The sequence below is a fragment of the Mus musculus genome, chromosome 12, assembly GCF_000001635.26.
Source record: "Mus musculus strain C57BL/6J chromosome 12, GRCm38.p6 C57BL/6J".
Classification (NCBI taxonomy): Eukaryota; Metazoa; Chordata; class Mammalia; order Rodentia; family Muridae; genus Mus; species Mus musculus.
This window is the reverse complement of record NC_000078.6, coordinates 23549741-23575336: the sequence shown is the minus strand read 5'-3', so window position 1 is coordinate 23575336 and position 25596 is coordinate 23549741. Positions and strand designations below refer to the sequence as shown.

At 45.6% G+C, this 25596-nt stretch overlaps 1 protein-coding gene across 2 annotated transcripts in view; it reads left to right on the top strand.

Moving 5' to 3' along the window:
* Positions 1-25596, top strand: part of Gm40862 (predicted gene, 40862) — a 238401-nt gene that overhangs the window by 59509 nt on the left and 153296 nt on the right. Inside the window, exons 4-5 of one of the 2 annotated variants that reach the window (XM_011243949.3) lie at positions 1356-3255; positions 6717-7558. The exons of the other annotated variant lie outside the window; for it this stretch is intronic. Coding sequence (XP_011242251.1) covers positions 1356-1509 — 154 coding nt within the window. The 3' untranslated portion in view covers positions 1510-3255; positions 6717-7558. Of the gene's footprint in view, positions 1-1355; positions 3256-6716; positions 7559-25596 lie in introns of those variants that run through there. 2 annotated transcript variants of the gene reach the window in all.

Here is a 25596-nt window from a genome sequence, read left to right as displayed (position 1 = left end):
TTGGGCCTTGTGGGAGACTGCAGTGGGGTGTGCTGGACAATGGAGCCCAGTTCTGAATTTCCATTGAGCCTGTTACAGCTGTTAACATTCACATCGACATTCACCGACCAATTGATGCTAATTGTAGACCTCCCTGGCAGAACAATATCTCATAGGCATAATAAAGAGTGGCGACTCACATAAGGTACCCAGGTGTCTCTTCTAGGGTTAAAAACAGCATGGCATGTGCTGGTAACTTCTCCCAGTTTTATATGGAAGGGGAAAGGGAGGTCTTAGGGGGTCTAGAAACCCCCTGTCAACATGTTTCAAAGCTTTAATACCTGGGTCCCCATGAAACCCTACTCACCCAGATTAACCCAGAAATCTGGGTAAGAATGGGGTTTTAAAATATCATTTATAAAATTAGGGTTGCTGATAAATGAAGTTGAACTTTGAAGGGCCAAAGCCATGTTCCTGTTCTCTGGTATCATCCCTGAGTCCACTCAGGATGGGTGTCAACTTAGTTCTAAATTTACCCTAGCTGTGTTAGGTAGGAATGTGAACCACTAGCATCCGCCTACATAGGCAAGATTTATTTACTACGCAGCATCAGCAAATGTATCTGTGACAAGGAAACAAACACACACACCGGGTCCCCCATGAGAAAAAGAGCTAGCTGTTCAAAGCAAAGAGTCAGCATTGGATCCATGAGACCCCTTTGCCCCAAGCTGATGAGCTGAGGGGTTTGTCTCAATCCTGACTCTTGTGTAACCCTTACAGGACATTTGACAAAGCTTCATTCCACTGATTTTAGGTTGCCTCTTCCTGTCCCCTTATACCACGATTCTGCATGCATGCTCCAAGTAGACTGTATTTAGCCATAAAAAGATATTCTTTCTGTCTTTCCTAGAGTGTTCTGGGTCTTGCCATGTTATATAGAACCATTTTGTACCTCCTGAGGAGAGCCATCCTGAAAATGCTAAAAGTCAGAGCTTGCACTATCATGGTCTTGAGTTCTTCTGACCCAGAAGATCTCAACCTGTGTTATCATAAACCCTTTGAGGATCGAATGACCCTTTCACAGGGATTCACCTAAGACCCTCCTGCATATCACATATTTACATTATGATTCATAACCATAGCAAAATTACAGTTATGAAGTAGCAACGAAAATGACTTTATAGCTGGGGGTTCACCACAACATGAGGAACTGTATTAAGAGGTTGCAGCTTTAGAAAGGCTGAGAACCACTGCTGAAACTGATGGCACTGGACATACAGAGGATGTTGCTTAACCAGCATGGTGGTAGGGTGTGATAGGAAGGCAGACTTGGGGCTTCAGGTATCCACAGCTCACCTTGTGTCTTGGCCTTGCAGGTTTAGTCTCCACTGCCAGCTGCCATGGGCAAGCAGAACAGCAAGCTGGGTCCTGAGGTATTGCAGGCCCTGCGGAAACACAGGGAGTTCACCAATCATGAGCTTCAGGAGTGGTACAAGGGCTTCCTCAATGACTGTCCTACTGGCTACCTGACCATGGACAATTTCAAGATCTAGGCCAACTTCTTCCCCTACAGAGATACATCCAAGTTCGCTGAACATGTCTTCCACATGTTTGACACCAACAGCGACAGCACCATCGACTTCCAAGTGTTCATCATTGCTCTTAGCATGACCTCTCGGGGCAAGCTGGAACAGAAGGTCAAGTGGGCCTTCAGCATGTCTGACCTAGACAGCAATGGCTACATCAGCTGCAGTGAAATGCTGGAGTTAGTGCAGATACCTGCACTTGACAGGGCCTGGTGCATGGGGATTGCAGGGATCCAGGACCCCCATCCCCAACCCCATACACCAGGTCATTCCTCTGCCCACTTGCTACCTGGTGTACTAAAGGACTGCATGTCTTTGCAGAGAGTAACGATAAAAGCCAAGCATCTATTGATTGCTTGCTGGACATCAGGCCCCAGCTGAGCTCATCCATAAGGTTTATTCACACAATTCTATAAAATGTGTCTTTTTTTTAAGCTCTAATGAGATCTGAGGCTCAGATAGGTGATTAAGAATTGTCAAAGCAAGAACTGGTAAAATGGCTCAGTGTTGAAGAACGCTTGATGCCCAGCATGAGGACCTGAGTTCTGATCCCAACACCCACGGAAAAGTCAGGAGTGGCTGAGCATGCCCGAAACCCTAGAACTAGGGGACAAGTTAGTCCCAGAAGCTTGCTGAGCAGGCACCCTAGCTAAAATGGTAAGCCCCGGCCGGGTTCAGTGAGAGAGAAAAGGGAATATTGTGAACACCGGGATTCCTGTTTGGCCTCTGCACAGATGAGTGTTCATCTGCACACACATGTATAACATACACACACATTAGCTGTCTATAGGGCTTCCTATAGAAATCAGAACGACACAGTAAAGGATGAGTCAGCAGTCAGTTCTTCACAGGAGCGATGCTTATGTGCACACTGTATCCTTCCTGCTCCATGCTCTAAACCATCTCTGTATTTGGTCCAGTGGGCTGACTCTGTGGGTAAAGGTGCTTGCTACCAAGCCTGGCAGCCTGGGTTCGATCCATAAGACCCACATGGTAGGAAAAGAGAACCAGCTTCCACAAGTTGTCCACTGAATTCCACATGAGATCATCTCCCCCAAATAAATAATTACATACATTCATAAAATAAGTAAAGTAGTTATATACAGTGCCTAATACAATGTCTATAGATGTTAATAATAATTTGTATTATTTGGGAAATAAGAAGAAACTGTCTGTGTACCACCAGTTTCATTTTCTAGACTATTTCCCACCTGTAGTTTGTTGGATCTGCAGATTCAGGACCCATGGGTGGGCAGGGCTCAATGTATTTCCACTTTGACCTTCCCTCCAGGATTTCCCAGCTCCCCACCAAATATTGTCCATTCAGACAGATGCTTTGCCACACAACCTCCCCTCTACTCCCAACCAAGGAGCCCTCCATTCTTCCATGCCCCAGCTATATCCTGTGCTCTTGAACGTCACTTAAACTTTCCTGGCTCCCTTTGCCCAGCACCTTGTCTGTGAGACTTGTTCTGATGAGAGAAGGGTCCTGACTCTGCCCTGTATATGCTCCTTGGTTAGCTGAGTGAGGACCATAACCCACCCTCCGTCCTCCAGAGCACACTCACAGATGTGCCTTTGCAGGCCATCTACAAGATGGTGTCCTCCATGATGAAGATGCCTAAGGACGAGTCCACGCCCTAGAAGCGAACAGACAAGATCTTCAGGAAGATGAACACAAACAATGAAGGTAGGAAACATGGCAGGAGTGAGAGTGTGGGGAGGGAGGAGGGGATTGGGAGAGGGAGTGGGGGTGGGGAGAGGGGAGTAGATGAGCCTGTGAAACTGTTGATGGCCCAGATCTGTTTGGGATACACCCTCTGCCCTATGCAGCCCTGCTCCTTCCCAGCCCACTTGATTCAGCTCTGATTGAGGGAGGGAGACTAGAATTCAGGGTCAGGTACACCTAGCCTGCATCCTGCACCTTTCCTACGGCTCTTTAACCATGGGCATTTCAGTAGACCCTCTGAGCTGTAGGCTTCATCCGAGTTGTCTGAGTTAGGATTTCCATTGCTCTGATGAATCACCATGGCCACAAGCAACTTGGGGAGGAAAGGGTTTATTCACTCACAGTTTCCATATAACTGTTCATCATCCAAAGCAGTGAGGGAAGGACTCACACTTTGTCAGAACCTGAAGGCAGGAGCTGATACAGAGACCATGAAAGTGTTGCTACTTACTGGCTTGGTCCCCATGGCTTGCTCAGCCTGCTTCCTTATAGAACTCAGGATCACTACCCCAGGGCTGTACCACCTACAATGGGATGGGCCCTCCTCTATCAATCACTAGTTAAGAAAATACCCTCTGGTCAGGCATGGTGGTACATGTCTTTAATCCCAACTCATAGGAGTCAGGAGGTTCTCTGTGAGTTCAAGGCTAACCTGGTCTAAAAAGGGAGTTCTAGGACAGCCAGGGCGGTTACACAGAGAAGCCCTGTTTCAATAAACAAAACAAAACAAAAGGGAGGAAAGGAGCAAGAGAGGGAGGGAGGTAGAGAGACAGCGACAGAGAGAGAAAGAGAGAAAGACAGACAGACAGACAGACAGACAGAGAACGCCCTGCATGTTTTCGGGCTGACATTTTATAGAGATATTGAAGTGAGGCTCCCTCCTCCCTGATAACTGTAGCTTCTGTCAAGTTGACATACCATTAGCCAGCACACATGTTGACAGAAGGAGTGGTCTTACTATTTCCACAAGTATATATGCAGAGGGGAGGCAGGTGTACTGGTGGCTGAGAGATGAGACACTGTGAATCAAGGGGCTTTGAGTCTTGGGATTCTGAGAGGCCGTCCAGGCCATCATCCTGTGATGTGAGGCACCCCGGATACTCATGGGGCTCATCAAACATAGAAGCCACTGAGCCTCATCGTACCTAGGACTCTGAGGTCCTACCACAGCTGCAAAAAGGCAGGTCTCAGAAGGAGGTGAGGTGGTGAGAGGTCCTGCTGTGCCTTGGCTGAGTTTCTCACAGGACCTCAGCAAGGGTGAGGTAGCTGCATGTTGAGTTGATTCTGCCAGTCTATGGCTTTGTAGAGCCAAGACTGTTTGGGTTTTGTTCCAACAGGAAATGCAGCATTAAAGCATGAAAGGCTCCCAGGTCGAGCTGAGATTGAATGTAAGTTTATGCACAGGAAAGAGCAGTGAACAGCCTCCAGTGCTCTGTGCAAGTGAGCTAAGGACCGGGCTCAGCGGGACTCAAGGCTCCCATGGAATTGTAGACAGCAAAAAAGCTTTCCAGATATCAAGGAAATGCTTTTCAAAACATGTCCACACACAAAGCAATGCAGCCTCTTGCCTGGTGCTGCCTTTCAGTCATTTTCTAGTGTTCTTTACTCTCTTGTGTACTCTGACACAGAGGCTTGTGTTCCAACAGACCAAACTGAGGATGCCCACTTCCCAGGCCTGCCTTTCTTCTCCGTGAAATGGGGATAAGCCCACTTGTGTGGGTGTGAGGCTAAAGTAGCACTATGTTGGTGGCACACTTAACATGGATGGCCATTGTTTCTGATTGTCAAAGCCGTCCCCACTGTGCACTTGTCCAATTGTTTGTGTCTCATGAAGGAGGCCACTGAGTGCATACTCTGCCCTGTAAGCCAGGGCCCACTTACTAGCACTTAAGAGATGAGAAGTCTGGGCTGTCAGAGAAACTGGTACAGAATAGGACAAGAATAGGACAGCAAAGGTGGATAGCTCGAAACACCTGAAGCTGGCAAGAGTCTACACTAGGGGGCGCTGTGATGGTTTTATTGTCAACTTGACTCAGTTTAGAATCACCTCAGAAGTCTTTTTTTTTTTTAATTTTAGATTTAGTATTTATTTTCTACATGAGCGTTTACCTGAATGTATGGTTGTGTGATATGTTACAGGCCAGGAAAGGGCACTGGGTCGCCCTAGAACTGGAGTTACCAATGATTGGGAACCGCCCTATGGATGCTGGGGACTTTATCCAGGACCCTCTGCAAAAGCAGCAACTGCTCTTAACTGCTGAGCCATCTCACCAGCCATAAAGGACACTCTTTTTTTGCTTGTTGGTTTGTTTTTTAGAAACAAGGTTTCTCTGTGTAGCCCTGGCTGTCCTGGAACTTGCTGTTTAGACCATGTTGGCTTCAAACTCAGAGATCCACCAGTCTGCCTCCTGAGTACTGGGATTAAAGATGTGTGCCACCACTGCTCAGCTCAGAAGAATCTTACTGAAGAATTATCTAAATCAGTGGTTCTCAACCTATGGGTTCCAGCCCCTTTGGGGGATCAAATGAGCTTTTCCCAGAGGTGGCATAAGACCAACAGAAAACACAGATATTCATATTCAGATTCATAACAATAGTGTAATTACGGTTATGAAGTAGCAGTGAAAATAATCTTATGGTTGAGGGTCACTACAACACTAGGAACTGTATTAAAGGGTCAGAGCATTAGGAAGGCTGAGAACCATCCATCTAGATCATGGCAGCCTATGAGCATGCCTGTTGGGGGTTGTGTTCATGGTTAATTGATGTGGGAAACCCCATTACTATTCTCTAGACAGGGGTCCTGAACAGTGTAATAAAGGGAAAAGAAGAGTATCAGAAAAAAAGTGTAGAGTCTCATTATGAGCCAGGTGTTCATACCTCTATTCTCTCTGCCCTGTGAGGTTTTAAAGCCTTGACTTCCTGAAGTGATGAATTGTAACCTAGAAGTAAACCAAAGAAAACTTCCTCCCTTAAGTTGCTTTTAATCAGGGGATTTTTATCACAGTAAGAGAAATGTAATTTGACCTGCAGCCATAATTTGTCCTGTCTCCCCAGTTGCCCCAGATTGTGGTGGCTCTCCAGGCCTCTAGATGGGGCTATCAGCTTACATCAGGCCACAGAGTTCATTACCAAACCTAACCTCAGCACTAATGCTTAATCCCCACGAACTATACATTGAAAGGAGACCCAGCTCTTACAAGTTGTCCTCTGACCACTTGTGTGCCTCAAAATGGCATATGTCCCCATATGTGTGTGTGTGTGTGAGAGAGAGAGAGAGAGACAGAGACAGAGACAGAGACAGAGACAGGGGCACAGAGAGAGGGAGGGGGTTAGAGACTGGACATTGTCCATTTTCCAGAGGGTTCCAGACTTTAACCAGAGCACTGGCTAATCCTAAGTCTCCCTCTTCCATTCCTCAGGCAAAATGTCCCTGGAAGAATTCAACAAAGGTGCCAAGAGGGACCATCCATTGTCAGGTTTCTGCAGTGTGACCCCAGCACTGCTAGCCAGTTCTGAGGGGAATGGGCTTTAAAACAGTTGTGAGAAACACAGGCTTGATCTGCCATCTTCAACTTTGCTTGCAAAAGTGGACTTCTCTGTGATTTCTCCTGCTCTCTCAGGACCTGGGCCCAGGCAGCACATCACACTCACCTGGTCTGGCTGGATGCAGCTCCCTCCTCTATCTGACCCAATAGATGTCCCTCCCCATCCAGTCCAGGCTGGTTCCTTCCAAGGTTTCAAGTGTTCTCGGCTGTAGGGCTCCTTCTCTGCTCACAGAGGGTCTGGAGGCCCTTAAGGACACCTGACAGGACTTTTCAGTATCTTACCGAGACCAGCTGATTTATTCTATGATCCCAGCTGACTTTGTGAGGATGAAGAAGATGGAGAACAGACAGGCAAGCCCTTCCTCTGCATGGTTCCACCTAGCCTTTTTCATTTTCTCCGACCAAAGCTGCTTGCATGTATATACTGCGGTATCCTTACTTTTAATATATAAGTTTTGTATAAAGTGAGAAGGTTCAGCCCCTGTATTTAAAGCCTCTGACTGCCTTTAAGGCATGGTCCCCTGTGGCCTGTGATTCTCCCCACCCCCCAAGTCTGACTGTGCTGTGGTATTTATGTATTCATTTGCCTAATTACACAGGAGATACATGCATGCCCAAGGCTGTGGACATCTGCCCTCCGTCCTGCAAACACAGGTGTTCCTGTGTGCTCCATCCTTCCTTTCCGTTGACCTGGCATATTAAAATGATCAAATAAACCAAGGTCTGTGAGTTTTCCATGTTGCCCCAAGCACCCTGTTCATGGTTCACTCTCCAGTGAGTGTGGGGATGAAGCAGATAAGTGGTAGACATGGGGAAAGTCCTTGGATGTCTGGAACAGCCGAGAATTTAGTCAGATAAGAGTCCATGCCAGCCTTTCCCCACTCAGTGCGCTCCACACACAGCAAGGCTATCGGCCCTCCTGCTTAAACCCACAGAACTGTAGACTGAGCTCCAGACCATCTGAAGATGTTCAAAAGCACCCACTGATCACCTGTCCTGGGTGAGCACTGGATACTCTGAGATTGGCCAGACATTGTCTTTGTTCCCACCTCACCTCAAGGAGAAAGGTGATGTTGGTTAGAAGGTGTTTTAGATATTGGACAGAAACAGTCCCTCGGGGCCAAACAGGGCATGTGCCTTGGCTAATGTCACCCACCAATCTTGCAAGCCATCCAGCAAGCACTAGAGTGTGTACCTGTTGCTTTGGTGTCTGATATGATCCTTTTCTTTTTCTTTCCGTGGAGCTCCACATGAAACAGAATTCCTTCAGCTTCTTCCTGAACTTCTTCAGGTCCCAGTCCAGGCGCCAGATTTTTGTGAGCCGTCCAGCGGCTCACCTGGATGGGGTACAACTGAGTGGCAGGCCGGCACTTAAAGAAAGGGAAACTAGGCTGATGAGAGAGAAATGGAGCCAAGACAATGTTCTGATCAAGGCTCAAATATTTAATGGCAAATGCACTTATAAGGAAGGGCGGGGGGAGGCCTATTCCAGCCAATTCATCTTTGGAGACTGGAACCAACTGCAGGTGATGACGTGCAGGATAGGGCATAGTCTCCAGAATAGCTCTGGGGCCTCTCAGCTGTAGCAGTATCTTGAAGAGGAACAGTGAAAATGGCTTAACAATAGAGTGATCTAGGGAGGAAGGCTCCACCCTAGGTAATCTCCTTAGTGGCAGCAAGGTGAAGGTCTGGCTCAGCCAGCTTCAGGCTGAGGGAAGGTTACAATTTCCTTCCTGTCATTAATATTAAAAAAAAAAAAACCGGACCGAGGCATATAATTTATTTATGCTCCATAGTCCTGCCTGGTAATTATGGTGGCTGGCAGCCGCGCCTGTCTTAGAAAATCGTAGATCATCCCGAATCATCCAATTCTGTCTTGGATGCTACGTGCAGCTAGTTTGTTTTATATTTCACACAAACATGGCTCTGTGGTGTGTTATCAACAGCCAAGGCCTTTTGGCATGTACCCCTGTCTTAGATTGGGATGGTTCTGAGATCTGGGTGCCCGTCATTGAGTGTCCAGCCCTCATTTGCACACCTTATTCCCAATTCAGACCAAAGCCACAATATGTACTTAGAATGCTTCTTGATGAAGATTAATAACTGCCACCTGCACTGTTGGAGGCGAGGCTGTACACCTGCTGCAGTCAGGCTGACCTGCTTGAGAAACAAGGGTGGGACATTGAAAAGCAACAGTATAAAAGCTTCTTTGGAGAAGTCCAGGTACTCCATTCAGTTGCAAATTAGCAACAATCAAGCTTAGACTTAGAGCAACCAGTGTGGGGAAGGTGGCTTGGAGAATTGCAGAAAGGCTGCAGCTTCTCTGGGGGGGTGGAGACTGTGCTCCAAATTAACTTTTCGGCTAAAGAGGATTTTTAGCCATAATCAAGGTTAGAGTCATACTTAGTAGACGATTCAGGATCTGAGGAAAAAGCACAGACCGAGCCCCTTCCTTAGATTAGGACCGGGTCATAGTTAATGGGTCCCACCACTTTACCATGGCATAAGAATTATAAGTAACTGGATGCCAGTGGCATCCCACTGCAGACTGACCTTTAACATCAGTTTGCAAAAAATTTAGAACAAATAAAGCAAAAGCAAGATGTGCCTTTGGTGACCTTGGGGGATATAACTGCCCCTGTTTTGTCTTTAAAAGCCAATTTTTTTAAGTGCGATGAGCACGTTCAACTATTCCTTGTCCCATGAGGTTATAACGAATTCCAGTTTTATGTTTGATGCCAAATTCTTTACAAAATGAAGTAAAATTTTTGCTAGAATAGGATGGCCTGTTATCTGGCTTAATAAGTTTAGGCAATCCCATGGCATTAAAAGCTTGTAGGCAATGATCAATTACATTTTTGAAGGCTTCTCCAGTATGCAGAGAAGCAAAAAGAAATCCTGAACAAGTGTCAATACAAACGTATATATTTTAATTTTCCAAATTCTGCATAATGAGTTACATCCATTTGCCAAATATGATTAGGCATAAGACCTTGAGGATTAACTTCTAAATGTGGCACTGGAGATAATGTAATACATTTAGGACATTATTTTACAATCATTCTTGCCTTGCCGGCTCCTTAATGATCTTATGTCGGAACCTTAAGGTATGGCTAGAGAGATGAAATTTTTCATGATCACATTTGGCCAAAGCAGCAGGATCTGAAATTGAGGCTTCTCCTATTAGAGCTCTGTTGATACAGTTATTGCCTTCAGCTAAAGGTCCAGGAAGACCAGAAGGAGATCGTATATGGTCAATATAGATCGGGTGTTTTCGGGCAACAATGATGTTTTGCAATTGTGAAAATAGGGATCCTGCTGGCGTATTAAAGTTAAATATGCCACAGGTCTCCAATAAGGGTACCGCCAATTGTGCAACATATAAACTATCAGTAAAAATATTAAAAGCCTCATTCACAGACTGAAAGACATTCAGTACTGCTGTTAATTCTGCTAATTGAGCTGAGAGGCCAGGAGTCTTTATGATTACCTGTTGTTTATTTATAAGAAATCCAGCTCGCCCTTTAGAGGAGCCATCAGTAAACACCAGAACAGCATTGTGTAAGGGTTTTAAAGAGGTCATATTAGGAAATATCAACTCATGTACACTCAAATTTTTTATCAACCTATCTTGAGTGTAGTGGCTCTCTATAGTTTCTTTAATCCCTATTTGAGCAAGCAACCCATCTGTACTGTGCTGTTTCAGCCAAGTGTCTTGACTTACATTGTAAGTCTGAACAATAATATCTGGTTCTTTGCCAAAAGTAAGTTAGTGCCTGCTTCCTTCCAAGGATAATCATCTGAGCTACTGCTTCATAATATGGCAAGATACTACGTTTTGGAGGAATCCTTGAATGTATCCACACTAGAGGAGACTTTTACCATAACAATCCTGTAGGCACATGAATTGTATTAAAAATTAACAGATATCAAGGCAAAGAGTAATCTATATAAGTGACAAGTTGCTCTTCAATACCTTTTTCCACTCGTAAGGCCAGCAATCCTTCTGAGGTTAGAGATCTAGGGGAGGTAGGATCAGAACTCCCTTTAAGAATATCAAATGAATGTTTCAACTCCCTTATAGTAAGCTTTAAATAGGGGCAAAGCCAATTAATATCACCTAACAATTTTTGAAAATCATTCAAAGTCCTTAAGTTGTCTCTGCAAATAACTATCTTCTGGGGAAAAACACCTTGATTAGTAAGTCTAAGACCAATTAATTATAAGGATCCTGAGTTTGTATCTTTTCAGGAGCTATCTGTAATCCTTTCTCAGCTAAAGCTTTTTGTAAATCTCTATAACACAAAAGCAAATCCTGGGGGTCTTTTCCCACCATCAAAACATCATCTGTGAAATGAATGATGTAAATCATAGACCATTGTTGTCTCACAGGATGAATGGCTTGTGCCACAAACTTTTGACATAAGGGAGGACTATTAGCCATGCCCTCTGGGAGAACTGTCCATTGATATCTCTTTATAGGTTCCTTAAAATTTATAGAAGGACCACTAAAAGCAAATCTTTCACAACCCTTTGGATGCAAAGGAATAGTAAAGAAACAATCCTTCAGATCTACCACAATTTTATAATATCCTTTAGGAAAGGATACTAGGGATGGAAGCCCAGGTTGTAAAGGTCCCATAGATACCATGGTCTCATTAACTTTTCTTAAATCTTGTAACAATCTCCATGTACCAGATTTTTTTCTTGATGATTAAAATTGGTGTATTCCAAGGGGACAGAGATTCTACTAAATGTCCTGCCTCTAGTTGCTCCTGCACTTGCGAAGAAGTGGCTTCTATTTTTTCTTTAGGTAAAGACCACCCACACTGGAATATCATTAAGCCATTGAAATTTATCTGCCTGGGATACAGGCAAGATAGTGGCCATTGCCGAAAATACTCCAAACCTCTTGTGTCAGAGTGAGGTTTAGGATCTTCAAAATTCTTAATTTCTTGTCCCTTCTTTTTTACTCCATGACCAGGCAAAAGTCCCTGTCTGAGCATCTGCTTAGTCACCATCTCATTAGGACTGTACATTAAAACGCTTATCTGTGACAAGAGATCTCTTCCCCATAGAGTTACACGCAAATTTGACATAACATACAGCTGAATTTGTCCTGATTTACCTTCTCCATCTCTCCAGGTTAGCAATTTGGAGCTTCATTTTGGGTCACTAGCATAACCAATTCCTTGAAGGTGTGTAAGTGTATAAGTCAAAGGCCAAGTTGAGGGCCAATCCTGTCCTCTAACAATTGTTTCATCAGCTCCAGTATCTCTATCAATCCTTCAAAGCTTTTTCCATTAAATGTCAATTTAAGGTTAGGTCTCTGATTAGTAATAGATTGACCCCAATTCACACCAGAGGAGTCAAAACCACCTTGTCCTCTCTCATTCTTAACAAATATGGACAGTGGTGGATGTAGAGGAATTAAAACAAGTCGAGCAATTCTTTGATTAGTGGGCACAGTTATAACACCATGAGGGGAAGCAGCTATGATTTCAGTTTTTTCTTCATAATCATTATTTATAACACCTAGATAAATCTGCAGGCCTTTTACAATAGAACTGTTTTGTTCTAAAAGAAATCCACAAGTTTCTACAGGTAGAGGTCCAAAGACGCTGGTAGGCAGAGTTTGGATTCCCATTTCTGGGGCTAATACTGCATGGGTGGTGGAAGAGAGGTTCAATCCTGCACCTCCTGGTTTTGCCCTGACAAGTTCAAAAACTGATCTCTTTGGCTGGGCAGCAGGTTCATGGTCCCATAAGCTGTTTTCTGTGAGTAAGTCCGGGCCTGGGGCTGGCCCCTCCTCTCGTTTCCCAGCAATGTACGGCCCAGAGTGCCTGGCTTGGATTTTCACACCTTAGCCCAATGGTTGCCCTTCCTGCACCGGAGACAAATTCCTAGGACAAGGCCTGCTTGCCCACTCTTGCCAACTGTTTTCTTAGAACAACCACTTTTAAAATGACCCAAATTGCCACACTTAAAACATGCATTATTCCTTCGTTTCCATGAGAACATTGCTTGTACGGCAGTCCCTTGCAAAGCAGCACCGAAAGCCAAACCCTGATTTTATGCTGGGTCAATCTCTGCACAAAGTTGGACATATCCCGCTAAATCTGTTTGTCCTTTGTGGGGATGGATAGCTGTGCAACACATTGCATTAGCGTTCTCATATGTGAATTGCATAACGAAAGGACTTCCCGTGTCAGATTTCCCAAGGATTCTACTAGCTGTTATTAATAGCCTATCCACAAAGTTCTGGTAAGGCTCATCAGGACTCTGCCGAATGCTGGCTAAACTCCCACCAACATCCCCTCTAACCGGTAACTGTCCCCAGGCTCAGCGGGCAGCTGCCACGATCTGTGCGTACACTCCAACGGGAAAACCAATCTTATTAGCCTGGCCCTCATATGGACCATCACCAAGAAGCATGTTACTATCCCAGTCTGGATTACCAGTCTGAGCATTTAAAGCCTTAGCTTTCTTACTGGCGTCTTGCCATTCAGAATCCTAAAGTAAGAAATCTCCTCCTGACAGGGTAGCCTTACATAGAGTCTAAAAATTCTAGGGGGGTTAAGTGTGACTCCACGACCGTATCCAGTAATGCTTGTGTGAAAGGGGCTGAAGAACCGTATTGCACAACAGCTGTTTTAACTCCTTTATCAACTTGAAATCCAAAGTCTGGTAATGTCTGACTCTAGTATCTTGCTGGTCAATTGATTTGATGACAGGAAAGGCTAGCACATCAGATGTATTCTGTCCTCTCCCATGAGCCTGAGTCACAGCTCTTCCTAGCGGCACTTGGTACATTTCAGAAGAGTTACTCCTTCTTGTATCTGACATCCTTTTTAGCTCCCGAAGTTCATTAGTCAATTTCTTCAGCCTAACTTCAAACTCTAATTTGCTTAGTTGTGTGTCCCTATGAGTAGCATCTCCCACAGTGGAGGGTATAGATGGAGCGGGAGACTTGCAAGGAGGCCAATCCTCTTCAAAATATTTGGCAGCTCCTCTTTCTTGGGATCTTCTTTGTCTAAAATTAGGTTATCATCAGAGTCTCTATATCTATCAAATTTAGAATTGAGAGGACCTTTTTCTGAGAAGTCCCTCTCTGAAAGGCGCTCTTCCTGCGATTTATCAAGCTCTGCCTGGGTACTATCTAACCCCTGTGAGATCACCTTTTCAATAGCATCTTTTATGAGCGCCCAGAGGCAGAGGGTGAAATTATCTGCCTGAGTGATTTTCTCTGATATCTAAACTTTCTTCTTCCTTGAACCATGGGCAACAAGAATCTATCCTATCTAAAAGATTTCCTAACAATTGTACTTTGATCCCTACTCCTCTTGCTTGAAGCAACTCTTGAAAACTGAGGATAATTGCCTGATGCATTTCTTTTTTTAAAATCCGTTTCCTCTCACCTGAGGCAGCTTTTGGAAAGAGAGTTCCATTGGACATGCAAACTTTATATGCCCCAGTACAGGGGAATGCCAGGGCCAAAAAGTGGGAGTGGGTGGGTAGCAGAGTGTGGGGGGAGGGTATGGGGCACTTTTGGGATAGCATTGGAAATGTAAATGAGGAAAATACATAATAAAAAATAAAAATATATAAATAAATAAAAGCTGCGGACAACCGCCTGATCAGTTCCTAGTTCCAATAATTCCGCTGAAGACCTAAGTGGATCCAGCGCTGGATTAGCCATATCTTTCAACACCTGTAGCAGCCCCTTAAAAAATGAAGTTTTAAACTAGCACTAGAGTGTGTACCTGTTGCTTTAGTGTCCGATACGATCCTTTTCTTTTTCTTCCCGTGGAGCTCCACATGAAACAGCATTCCTTCAGCTTCTTCCTGAACTTCTTCAGGTCCCAGTCCAGGCGCCAGATTTTGCAAGCCATCCAGCGGCTCACATGGACGGGGTACACCTGAGTGGCAGGCCGGCACTTAAAGAAAGGGAAACTAGGCTGACAAGAGAGAAATGGAGCCAAGACAATGTTCTGATCAAGATTCAAATGTTTAATGGCAAAGGCACTTATAAAGGGAGGGGGTGTTAGAACCACTCCCTCCAATTCATCCTTGGAGCCTGGAACCAGCTGCAGGTGATGATGTGCAGGATAGGCATAGTCTCCGGAATAGCTCTGGGGCCTTTCAGCAGGTAGTGAAAGAAAATAAAAAAAATTGAGATCTGTGATTCATGTAATGTATGTCAAATAGCCCAAAGAGTTTTTTGTGAGCTTTGCAACCTGGAGCTGAGAAAATAGCAGAACAGGCCGGGACATGCCCGAGCAGGCCCATCGTTACCTGTCCTGACTGGCCTGGTACCTCCCTATCTCCCACCCTTCTGACAGTCTGTTGATGTTTAGATGAACCAATCATGTGAAACTGTGCCAATTCCTCCCTGCTGATGTTTAAATGAACCAATCATGTGAAACTGTGCCAATTCCTCCCTGCTGATGTTTAAATGAACCAATCATGTGAAACTGTGCCAATACCTCCTTGCTGATGTTTAAATGAACTAATCATATGAAACCACGCCAATTCCTCCCCCAGCCCCACCCCTTTTCTATAAAAACCCCTAGCTTCCAAGCCTCGTGGTCGAAACCACTGTCTCCTGCGTGAGATACACTTCGACCCGGAACTCCGCCATTAAACTACCTCGTGTTCTTACATCAAGTTGGTTGTCTGTTCATGATTCTTGAGTGCACATTGAATCGGGAATTGAGTGGGGGTTTCCCCACTAGGTTCTTTCATTAGCAGTATCTGTAAGAGGAACAGTGACAGTGGCTGAACTATTGAGTGATCTAGGGAGGAAGGCTCCACCCTAGGTAATCTCCTTAGTGGCAGCAAGGTCAAGGTCTGGCTCAGTCAGCTTCAGGCTGAGGGAAGGTTAGACAGCAAGTTCAGGATCAAATAAGGGGGGATAAGAGGATGGATGTATGTGTCTGCCCAGTTATGAAGACTTCTCTCTCTCTCTCTCTCTCTCTCTCTCTCTCTCTCTCTCTCTCTCTCTCTCTCTCTCTCTCTCTCTCTCTGCCACCATGTGATTGTTGGGATTGGAACTCAGGATCTTTGGTAGAGCAGTCAGTGCTCTTAATAACTGAGCCATCTCTTCAGCCTTGGGAGTCTTCTCAAATGGAGAACTCAAAGACACACAAAAGGTGAGAGTATAGTGAGGGGCAGAAATGACAGCATAGAAAGGGGCAGCTGAGGCAGGAAAGTCATGAGTTCTAGGACAACCTGGACTCCATAGCAAGACCTAAGCTCAAAAATACAAGATCAGAGACCAAGTCTGATCTCCCAGACCCACATGGTGAAAGGGAAGAACTGACTCCCATAAGTTGTCCTCTGGCCTCCACCTGTGCTTACAACCCCAGCAGTCTGGGGACCTGACAATCACATCAGGAGTCCAAGGCCATTTCTAGCTACATACTGAGTTTGAGGCCAGTCAGGTTTTCATAGTGAGACCACATCTCAAGAATAAAATGTGACAATTGTCATAGAAAATACTAATTAAGAATTGGTGGTTAAGAGCACTGGTGGCACTTCCAGAGGCCCTGAGTTCAATTCCCTACACCCATATATCAGCTCACGACTGTCTTTAACTCCTGTTCCAGGCGATGTGGCACCCTCAAACAGACATGCATACAAGCAAAACACCAATGTCTAAATTTATTGATTTAAATAAATTTAGATAAACCTTTAAAAAGAAAAAGAACTTATTCAAGGAAGAAGCTTTTCTTGTGGCCAAACCCTGAGCTAGCCTTGTCCATGGGAACCCAGAACACCCACAGGATGTCTTGTTGGAAGTAGAGGTGCTAATCAGCTTTTATAGCCTTAGGGACATACCAACACATCCCTAAGATTACAGTCCCACAGTCTATTTTTAAATCTAAAGATGAACTTCCTGTCAGGAAGACAGGGCCATTCAAGCACGTGAAGGAAGCACCAACCAAAAGGGACAAAGTCTTGGTGAGCCTTGCAGAATGTGGCTTTTGCACTTCTGTGGATGTGGGTGAAGCTAACCCCAATCCACACCTTGCCCTATACCAAACTTTGTAGCTAGACTGTGTTGGAGACAGTGGTAGCAGGAAGCCCAGAGAGGGAATGTCAAGGTGGGGAGGTGAAAGGTTGGAGGAAGTTTGGAAGCAAGATGGACTCCTGAGCCCTCCTGGAAGTTCTAGCCAAACTACCTGTTCTATTTAACTCAGTGGACTTTTAAGATTTATTTTATTATTTCAATTTGTGGGCCTGTGTGTGAGAGAGAAAGACTACATGCATTTGCATATATGCATGCAGGTGCCTGTGGAGGCCCAGAGCAAGATATTGGAACTCCTGAAGCTGGAGTTACTGACAGTTGTAAGCCCTGGTATATAGATGCTGGGAACCAAACTCTGATCCCAGCAGAAGCAGTAAGTGCTCTAACCATTGAGCTTCTCTCCAGCCACACCTCATCCACTTTAAGCTTAGACCAGGCCAAACTCAATGAAATGCACTCAGCACAGTGGGACAATTCTTACTAAAATGCCTTTGTACACACGGTTCCTGATCTGGATTGCCCTTCCCCCTTTGAATGGAGAACTCCTACTGACCTTGTGAAACCTTGTCTCTCTGTCTCATTTGTGTAGCCTTCTCTGTTTTCCATAACTCCTTCTTAGTCTTACTAGCTACCAGTCAGTAAGAAGTATATATACCTTCCATTTGGAGGCTCTATTATGTTCCTCGTGGTTCACATATTTTAATGGCCATGCTGGCCTAATTAGGGTCAGGTCACTAGTACTGTTTCCCACTAGGTATTAAAAACACCAGTCTCGAAAAGTTTAAGTGGTCCACTCATGATGGTTCAACCTTCCAATCCCAGCACTAGAGAAGCTAAGGCAGAAGAATCTCAAAGTTGAGGCCACCTTTGGCTCCCCAGGAACGCCCTGTCTCATAGAATGAATGAAGAGTCCTAAGTAGTTTGTTCTAGGTCCAGTAACTAACAAGGGACAGACTCACGACTCAAACCCTGACTCTGAGCCCCTAGATACTGTCACCACTACTTGGCTCTGTCCCCTTCCAAAGGGTGTGGGAAGCCTTGTCAGCTTCATCTCAGGGTCCCCTTGACCCCCAGCTTCTCTACTCTAGACTTCCTTTTTCTGGGAGTCATTGAAATTGACTAAATTGTTCTCAATGAAAGGCCAAGGAACAGTCTAACAAGGCTTGATTCCAATATATTCAAGAGCCACCCTATGGTGCAACACTAAACGTGACACCTAGGTGGGAGTGGTGCACTACTCAATTACTGCTTCTGCAGCCTGCAGGACTATTTTTCCACTGGGTGAGTCTGGGGCTTCTGTTTACAGACCTCCAACATCAGAATTCATGGATGGAAGAATTAATATGCTAGTGAGTGACTGAAAATTGTGGAGCAGAAAATTGATATAAAAAAGATAGGCTGTTTCCCTCCCCCTTGTTTCCGTGGGAGTTTACTTGCTAGGTTTCTCAGAGACTGTCTCAGTAAGGAAAGACCCCTCAAAGTGTAGAATTAACCAAAAAACAGAAGCACCCCCAATGGTGTCACTTGTGCACGGAGCTATGCTTTAAGCTTATGGCACGGACTTCAGGGTCACTCCAGCATCAGCTGCAGCTGTTAAATGTAATCGACAAATCATGAAAGTGTATTTTCTTTGATTCAAGCTAAAATTAACACAAGGCCCTGCAAAGCCTTCTAGACATGTAGCCTTTTCTGGTAAATGCAGCTTAGAAACTAGTCCATTGTGATTTCTAAGCTGGTTATTTACCACAGGATGGACCACAGGGGGAGGGTACTCAGAAGTGAGCCTGAGCAGAAAGCCGCCTGGACAAAGGGTACAGAGAGGAGGAAGGGACAGGAAGAAAGGGTACAGAGCCGAGGATGGGGCAGGAAGGAAGAATGCAGAACCGAGGATAGGGCAGGAAAGAAGGGTACAGAGCCGAGGATGGGGCAGGAAAGAAGGATGCAGAGCCGATGATGGGTCAGGAAAGAAGGGTACAGAGTCCAGGATGGGGCAGGAAGGTTCATTATTAGGAGACCCTAGGATCGCCTCCCCACAGAATCTTCTCTGCAATTTTCTAACCATAGGAAGAGCCATCAGTGACAGTGACAATGCAGATCTACACATTCTCTGAAACTGCATCAGATACCATGCACACAGAATGTACGTGCCTGTGTGCACGTACACACACACACACACACACACACACACACACACACACACACACACGATATGACAAAGCTGTGTGTATGGTAGCAGTGTCCCTATCCCTGACTTCAATGTCACTGTAGCTGTGCAGGACAGGTCCAGGGGCTGAACCTGAAGGACAGATGCATGGACCCAGCTACAGCTTCCCTTGGGTCTGTCATTACTCAAACATCAAAACTTTTATTTTATTTTTTAAACAGGGCTGTGAGGAGACAATGGCTTAGTGCATAAAACATGCACAGTGTAGGCATGAAGACTGGAATGCAGATCTCTAGACCATGTAATAGCTGGGCAGGTATGGCAGTTACCTGTAATCCCAGCATCTGAGAGACAGACGGGACATCCTCAGGGCCAGCTGCCTGGCTAGCTTAGCTGGAATCAGCAAGCTACAGTTCAGGAGACCTGGCCTCAATAAATACAGTGGAGAGTGGGTAGGGAGACACCCAGTATCTAACTTGAGCTGCCCACACATGCACATGTGCCCACAATATGGAAATACACATGCATAGTGCATATGCATACACATGCAAAAACATTAAAATCAGAAATGTAAAGAAATCTGTAGGCCCGTGTGTTTGAGACCAGTCCATTCTTCTGACCTCAAGCTGAGGTTTGTAAATCTGGCCCTTTCCTCTCTACATATCCCCCATATTTCTCAAACTAGCTTGGCCTGAAGGAAACCCATCACTGCCTTGATCCTGAATTCCAGGCCCACTCCATGCTAGAAACTGGGGTCCTCCTTAGCATCTCCTTCTACGTTCACTTAAAACAATGATTCTCAACCTTCCTAATGCTGTGACCCTTTAATACAGTTCCTCATATTGTGGTGACCTCCAGCCAAAAAAATTATTTTCCTTGCTACTTCATAACTGTAACTTTGCTGCTATTATGAATTCTAATATAAATATTTTTGGAGATAGAAGTGTGCCAAAAATCTTAACCCTTAGGTTGGGAACTGATAAATCTGCCTTGCTCCGGTTGGGGCTTGTTTCTCCATCTTTAGACCTGTCAAGAGTTCAGGCTCTTGACAATTGTCATCTTGAGCAATTGACACTGAGAATAGACCCAAATTCCAGACCCATAACCCTGGCCAGGAGCCTTTCCAGGCAGAAAAATCACCTGGCATTTCCCCTGTGGGTTGGGTACCTCCCTTACAGGGTAGACCTGTGGTGGACACAGGGTTTGTCTTCATAGGTAATGTCCTCCTCTTTTGTGGAAAATTTAGATAAACTCAGTGTCTGAAGACATGAAGATTTAAGGAGAGCTTCAGAATGACAGACAAGCAGTCTCTAGAGAGACCAGGTTCTATCTGGTCAGAACCAACTAGCCAAACCTGATCCTCTGGTTCCAGAGCCAGGGCTGGCTCCAAAAGTCCACTCAGAACCTCTCAGGCATTAGGCACCAGATAAGAGGCCTGGAGCAAGCTTCCACGGGAGCAGGTGGCCATGTGATAGGGGAGTTTGGAGTATAAGGACATTTTGTACCTCAGCTGCTCTTCTCACCCACAACTAGGACCCGTGTGACCTATGTGTGAGCCCACAAGTCACACAACTTCCCAAAACTCTGCTCCTTCCTTTGTGAAGTGAGACTAACTAAACACATGCAGTACTAAAATGCCTCCTCTGGAAGGGCAAAATGGTACAGTTCCCCCTAAGGTCTCAACGTCAAATAGAAACAAGATTTGCCAAAGTTCATTCTGTAAAGCCAATGAGTTTATTGAGCTTCCTTTGAGAACATAAGGGGGAGGTGTTTGAAGTAGTGTGGGTGCTCCTCACACAAAAGGCTACACCTAGAAAACTTTTATCCTGCAGGGAGCAGTTCTTCTCCATAGCCATATTGATGACAGAGCCCCACCCCTAGTCTTCCCAGATGTCCTGGCCATCTTGGAGGGTGTTTGTTTAAGCCAGGGTGGGGCAGTCTACCTCAAACCCACAGATGTGCAGGATGGGATGCAAGAGATAAAGAGCAAGCAGGGACCAACCACACCCTAACTCTCTCATCTGTGCTTGCAGTTGTATAATCTACTGGTGCACAGACATAGCCAACAAGTTTCGATTTTAGTTGATGCCAGATGAAGTCAAGATAACTGGCCAAGATCAGTGGTTATGGGGGTAAAGAGAGGCTGGGCAGCACTTTCTTCACTGTCACCAGTTGGATACCAACTAGGATGGATTTTGTTGAGCCTGGAATGGTGCTGGCATGGAAGAGGTGTACAGTGAGGGTTAACTGTGGCAGGGAACTTGGATAGGAGGTCAGCAGTGAAGAGAGTCAGTCCATTCAACAGACACTGTGCTCAGAGGCCATACTGCTAGATCCTTGGACTTCCATTCACAGCTGCGACTGAACAATTGTAAGGAATTGGGCTGCCGACTGTAAGTCATCAATAAATTCCTTTACTATCTAGAGACTATCCATAAGTTCTGTGACTCTAGAGAACCCTGACTAATACAGGGGCCATAGCCGTGCTACAATGTTGGCTCTTGTCAGGAGTTCAGGCTCCACTGTGGAAATGGACATCGGGAGTTGGCTGTAATATGAAACTATAGCCTGCGGGGATGTGGTCTCTGAAGCGGTAGAGCAAAGACTTGAGGAATGATGCTTGGGAGTGGGCCCCTCACTCTAATGGAGACTCCAAGGAATTACACACTCAGTGCTTCACTGAGCCACATCTGACGTCCCCTAGGGCAGATCTCTTAAGGACACTTCCTCAGCTCAGAGTGACTGAGCAATGCAGCCAGAGCTGGCAGGGTTTGCTGATTTCTTCTCTGGTGTCTGTGACCAAATATCTTCAAAAAGCAACTCATGGGAGGAAGGGTTTCTATGGCAGATGGTTTAAAAGGATGCAGTCTATCATGGCAGCAGGAAGCACAGAGAGATGAATACTGGGACTCAGCTGGCATTCTCCAGTTTATGCTCTCTATAATGCTAGCTGGGGGAATACTGCTGCCCATATTTAAGGTGGGTGGCTCTTCCCATTTCAATTAACCTAACAGACAATCCCCTGAAGACCTACCCTTTGTCATATCTCTATGGTGATTCTAGATGAGTAGGTCTCGACCTGTGTGTCTCAACCCCTTTGGTGTGGTTGGTGGGGTCACATATCAGATATTTACAATCTGATTTGTAACAGTAGAAACATAAAGTTTTGAAGTAGCAACAAATAACTTTGTGGTTCAGAGTCACCACAGCACAAGGAACTGTATTAAAGGGTCCCAGTGTTAGGAAGGCTGAGAAGAGAATCGCTACTCTAGATCCTGTCAAACTAACAACTAATATTAAGCAACCACAGAGGGTCAATCACAAATCTCTTCCAATGGAACTAGATCCATACCTGGCCCACTGAGTCTCACTGTGCTGATTCTTAAAATTTGGGTAGAAGAAAAGTTGCCACCAATGTGTCTCCCCAGTGGGCACAGACTAATGACAGGGAGATAAATGCCTTTCCTGACCTCCAGAAACCACTTTGAGCATGGCATGTTAGGGGCCTTGGAGTGAGGAAGGCCAACATTAGGCACTGTAACTCAGCGTGGAGAATGACCGCCCCTTCAGGTCTTGGGGCTGAGCAGAAGTCCATGTCAGAGGACCAAAGGAGGAAGAAAATTCTATCGTGCTCAGGGCTGCATGGAAAAGGAATGGAGGTCAGAGAGCCACAGTCCAGAGATGCAATTACACTGCACAAGTACTTAGAACTGACTGTTCCCTATGTTTGTCCCCAGCCATGAAAGGCAACTCTGTTAACAACAGTGTTCATGTTCAAGGTGTGGTTAATCCATTATTCCTGCACTAGTTGTCAGAGAGTGGCAGCTAAGGCCAGGACTATACAAGGCTTCCATTTGGAGTTTCAGCTGATACCTGCTAGTGGAGATATCCCAGGCCCAGAAAGACAGACATGGCAGATAGTACTGAGGTAGCCTCCAAGTTCTGAATGGAACCCTGCTCAGGTCTCTGTGGGACCTGGAAGAGAGATGCCCAGTCTGACCTGGAATGTTCATACAGGTTGCCTGAAGCTGGTACGGGGAGTTATGGAGCTTAGGCTGCAAGCAGGGCCATCTGGGGAAGAACAAGAAGCATAAGATAGAGGCAAGATGATCAGTGGGAAGGGAGGGAAGGAGAAGGGAAGGAAGGGAAAGGGGATGGAGAGGGGAGGGGAGAGAGAGGGGAGGGAATGAGGAGGGAAAGGGGAGGGGAGGGAAAGGGGAGAGAGAGTGGAGGGGATGAGAAAGGAGAGGGAATGGGGAAGGAGAGGTGAGAGGAGGGAAAGGGGAGGGAGAGGGGAGGAGAAACCACTGTCTGGGCCTTGCTGGTACTTGTTAACAAGCTATGAGATGAGCCAGGGTGCAGGTCAGTTAGAGGTCAGAGGGAGGAAGGAAGGAGACTAGACTGACATCAGAGCTTTCTCCCTCAGCCACACAGACAGGACTGGTAAACTCTCACTAGAGCATTCTTTGTCATAAGAACTGAACATCAATCCCGAGAGATGCAGTCAAGCAATTTTGGGATATGGAATGCAGTATGCAGAATGTGTGATACACAGACATAGGTACATACATTCACAAGACTAAGATATATCTAAATAGCGACATGAAAAAGCTTGGCATTCTTCTGTATATAAGAATAAGGCACCAGGCAGTGGTGGAGCATAGCTTTAATCCCAACAGGAGGCAGCAATAGCTCAATCTCTGAGTTTGAGGCCAGCCTGGTCGACAGAGTGAGTTCCCAAACAGCCAAGGCTAACCAGAGAAACCGTATCTCAAATAAATAAATAAATAAATAAATAATCATTCAAATAAATAATAAAAATAAAGGAGAGAGATGAGAGGCAACCTCCTTATGAGTCCTCAACGGTTCCAACCTGGAGCTACGGGTGACTTCTAAGATTTCGTGATAAAACAGGCCCCTGAGTTGGTCTCTATCAACTTATTGCCCACTCATTATGAGGAGAGAGGCTACCTGCCAGTGTTAGTAGCCCTATAGAGAGGCCAAGGTAGCAACAGGCCACAAGAACCAGGGCCTGCCAGGTGCCACCTGAAAACATACAGAGAGACTGTTTCAGAAAGGAAGAGAGAGAGAGAGAGAGAGAGAGAGAGAGAGAGAGAGAGAGAGAGAGAGAGAGAGAGAGAGAGAGAGACAGAGAGAGACAGAGAGAGACAGAGAGACAGAGACAGAGACAGAGAGACAGAGAGACAGAAAGAAAGAGAGAGAGGGAGAGAGGGGAGGGTAGAAAGAGAGGAGAGGAGGGAGGGAGGGAGGGAGCATTGGGCTGAAGTAAAGAAATGGCCCACTCATCCCATCCTATTTCCCACCATGTCAACTGCTGGTCTCCAGCACAGACTGGCCAGCAAGTAACAGAGGGAGAATCAGTCCCAAGAGTTTCTCAAGACACACTGAGATAGGTGCTCAGTGCTTTCACCTTCTGTCTGTCTGTCTTTCACGGTCTCTGCCTCTCTGTCTCTGTCTCTCTCTCACACACACACTCACTGTTTTAGTCCGGGTTTCTATTCCTACACAAACATCATGACCAAGAAGCAAGTTGGGGAGGAAAGGGTTTACTTAGCTTACACTTCCATGCTGCTATTCATCACCAAAGAAGTCAAGACTGGAACTCAAGCAGGTCAGGGAGCAGGAGCTGATGCAGAAGCCATGGAGGGATGTTCTTTACTGGCTTGCCTCCCCTGGCTTCCTCAGCCTGCTCTCTTATAGAACCTAAGACTACCAGCCCAGAGATGGCACCACCTACAAGGGGCCTTTCCCCCTTGATCACTAGTTGAGAAAATGCCTTACAGTTGGAGCTCATGGAGGCATTTCCTCAACTGAAGCTCCTTTCTCTGTGATAATGCCAGCTGTGTCAAGTTGACACAAAATTAGCCAGTACAATTGACCCCTTGTCAACTTGACACACAAACACATCACTAGTAAGCCTCAACCCTTACATTCTTATTCATCCCCAAGGTCTAAATAACTTTAAACATTCCACAGTCTTTACATATTCTTAAAATTTCAATCTCTTTAAAATATAAATCTCTTTTAAAATCCAAAGTCTTTTTACAATTAAAAGTTTCTTAATTTTGGGCTCCACTAAACTAGTTTCTTCCTTCAAGAGGGAAAATATCAGAGAACAGTCACAATCAAAATCAAAAATCAATTTCCAACCATTCAATGTCTGGGAGCCAACTCACGATCTTCTGGGCTCCTCCAAGGACTTGGGTCACTTCTCCAGCCATGCCCTTTGTAGCACACACGTCGTCCTCTAGGCTCCAGATGCCTGTACTCCACTGCTGCTGCTGCTCTTGGTGGTCATCTCATGGTACTGGCATCTCCAAACCACTGCATGACTCTTCCAGTCCTGGGCCATCAATTGCAACTGAGGCTGCACCTTCACCAATGGCCTTCCATGGCCTCTCACAGTGCCGAGCCTCAGCTGTTCTGCATGACCCCTTCATGCCTTCAAAACCAGTACCACCTGGGTGACCCTTACACATTACCAAGTCCCACTGCAGCAGGAGTACAACCTTGGCTATCTCTGGAACACAGCCTCTTTG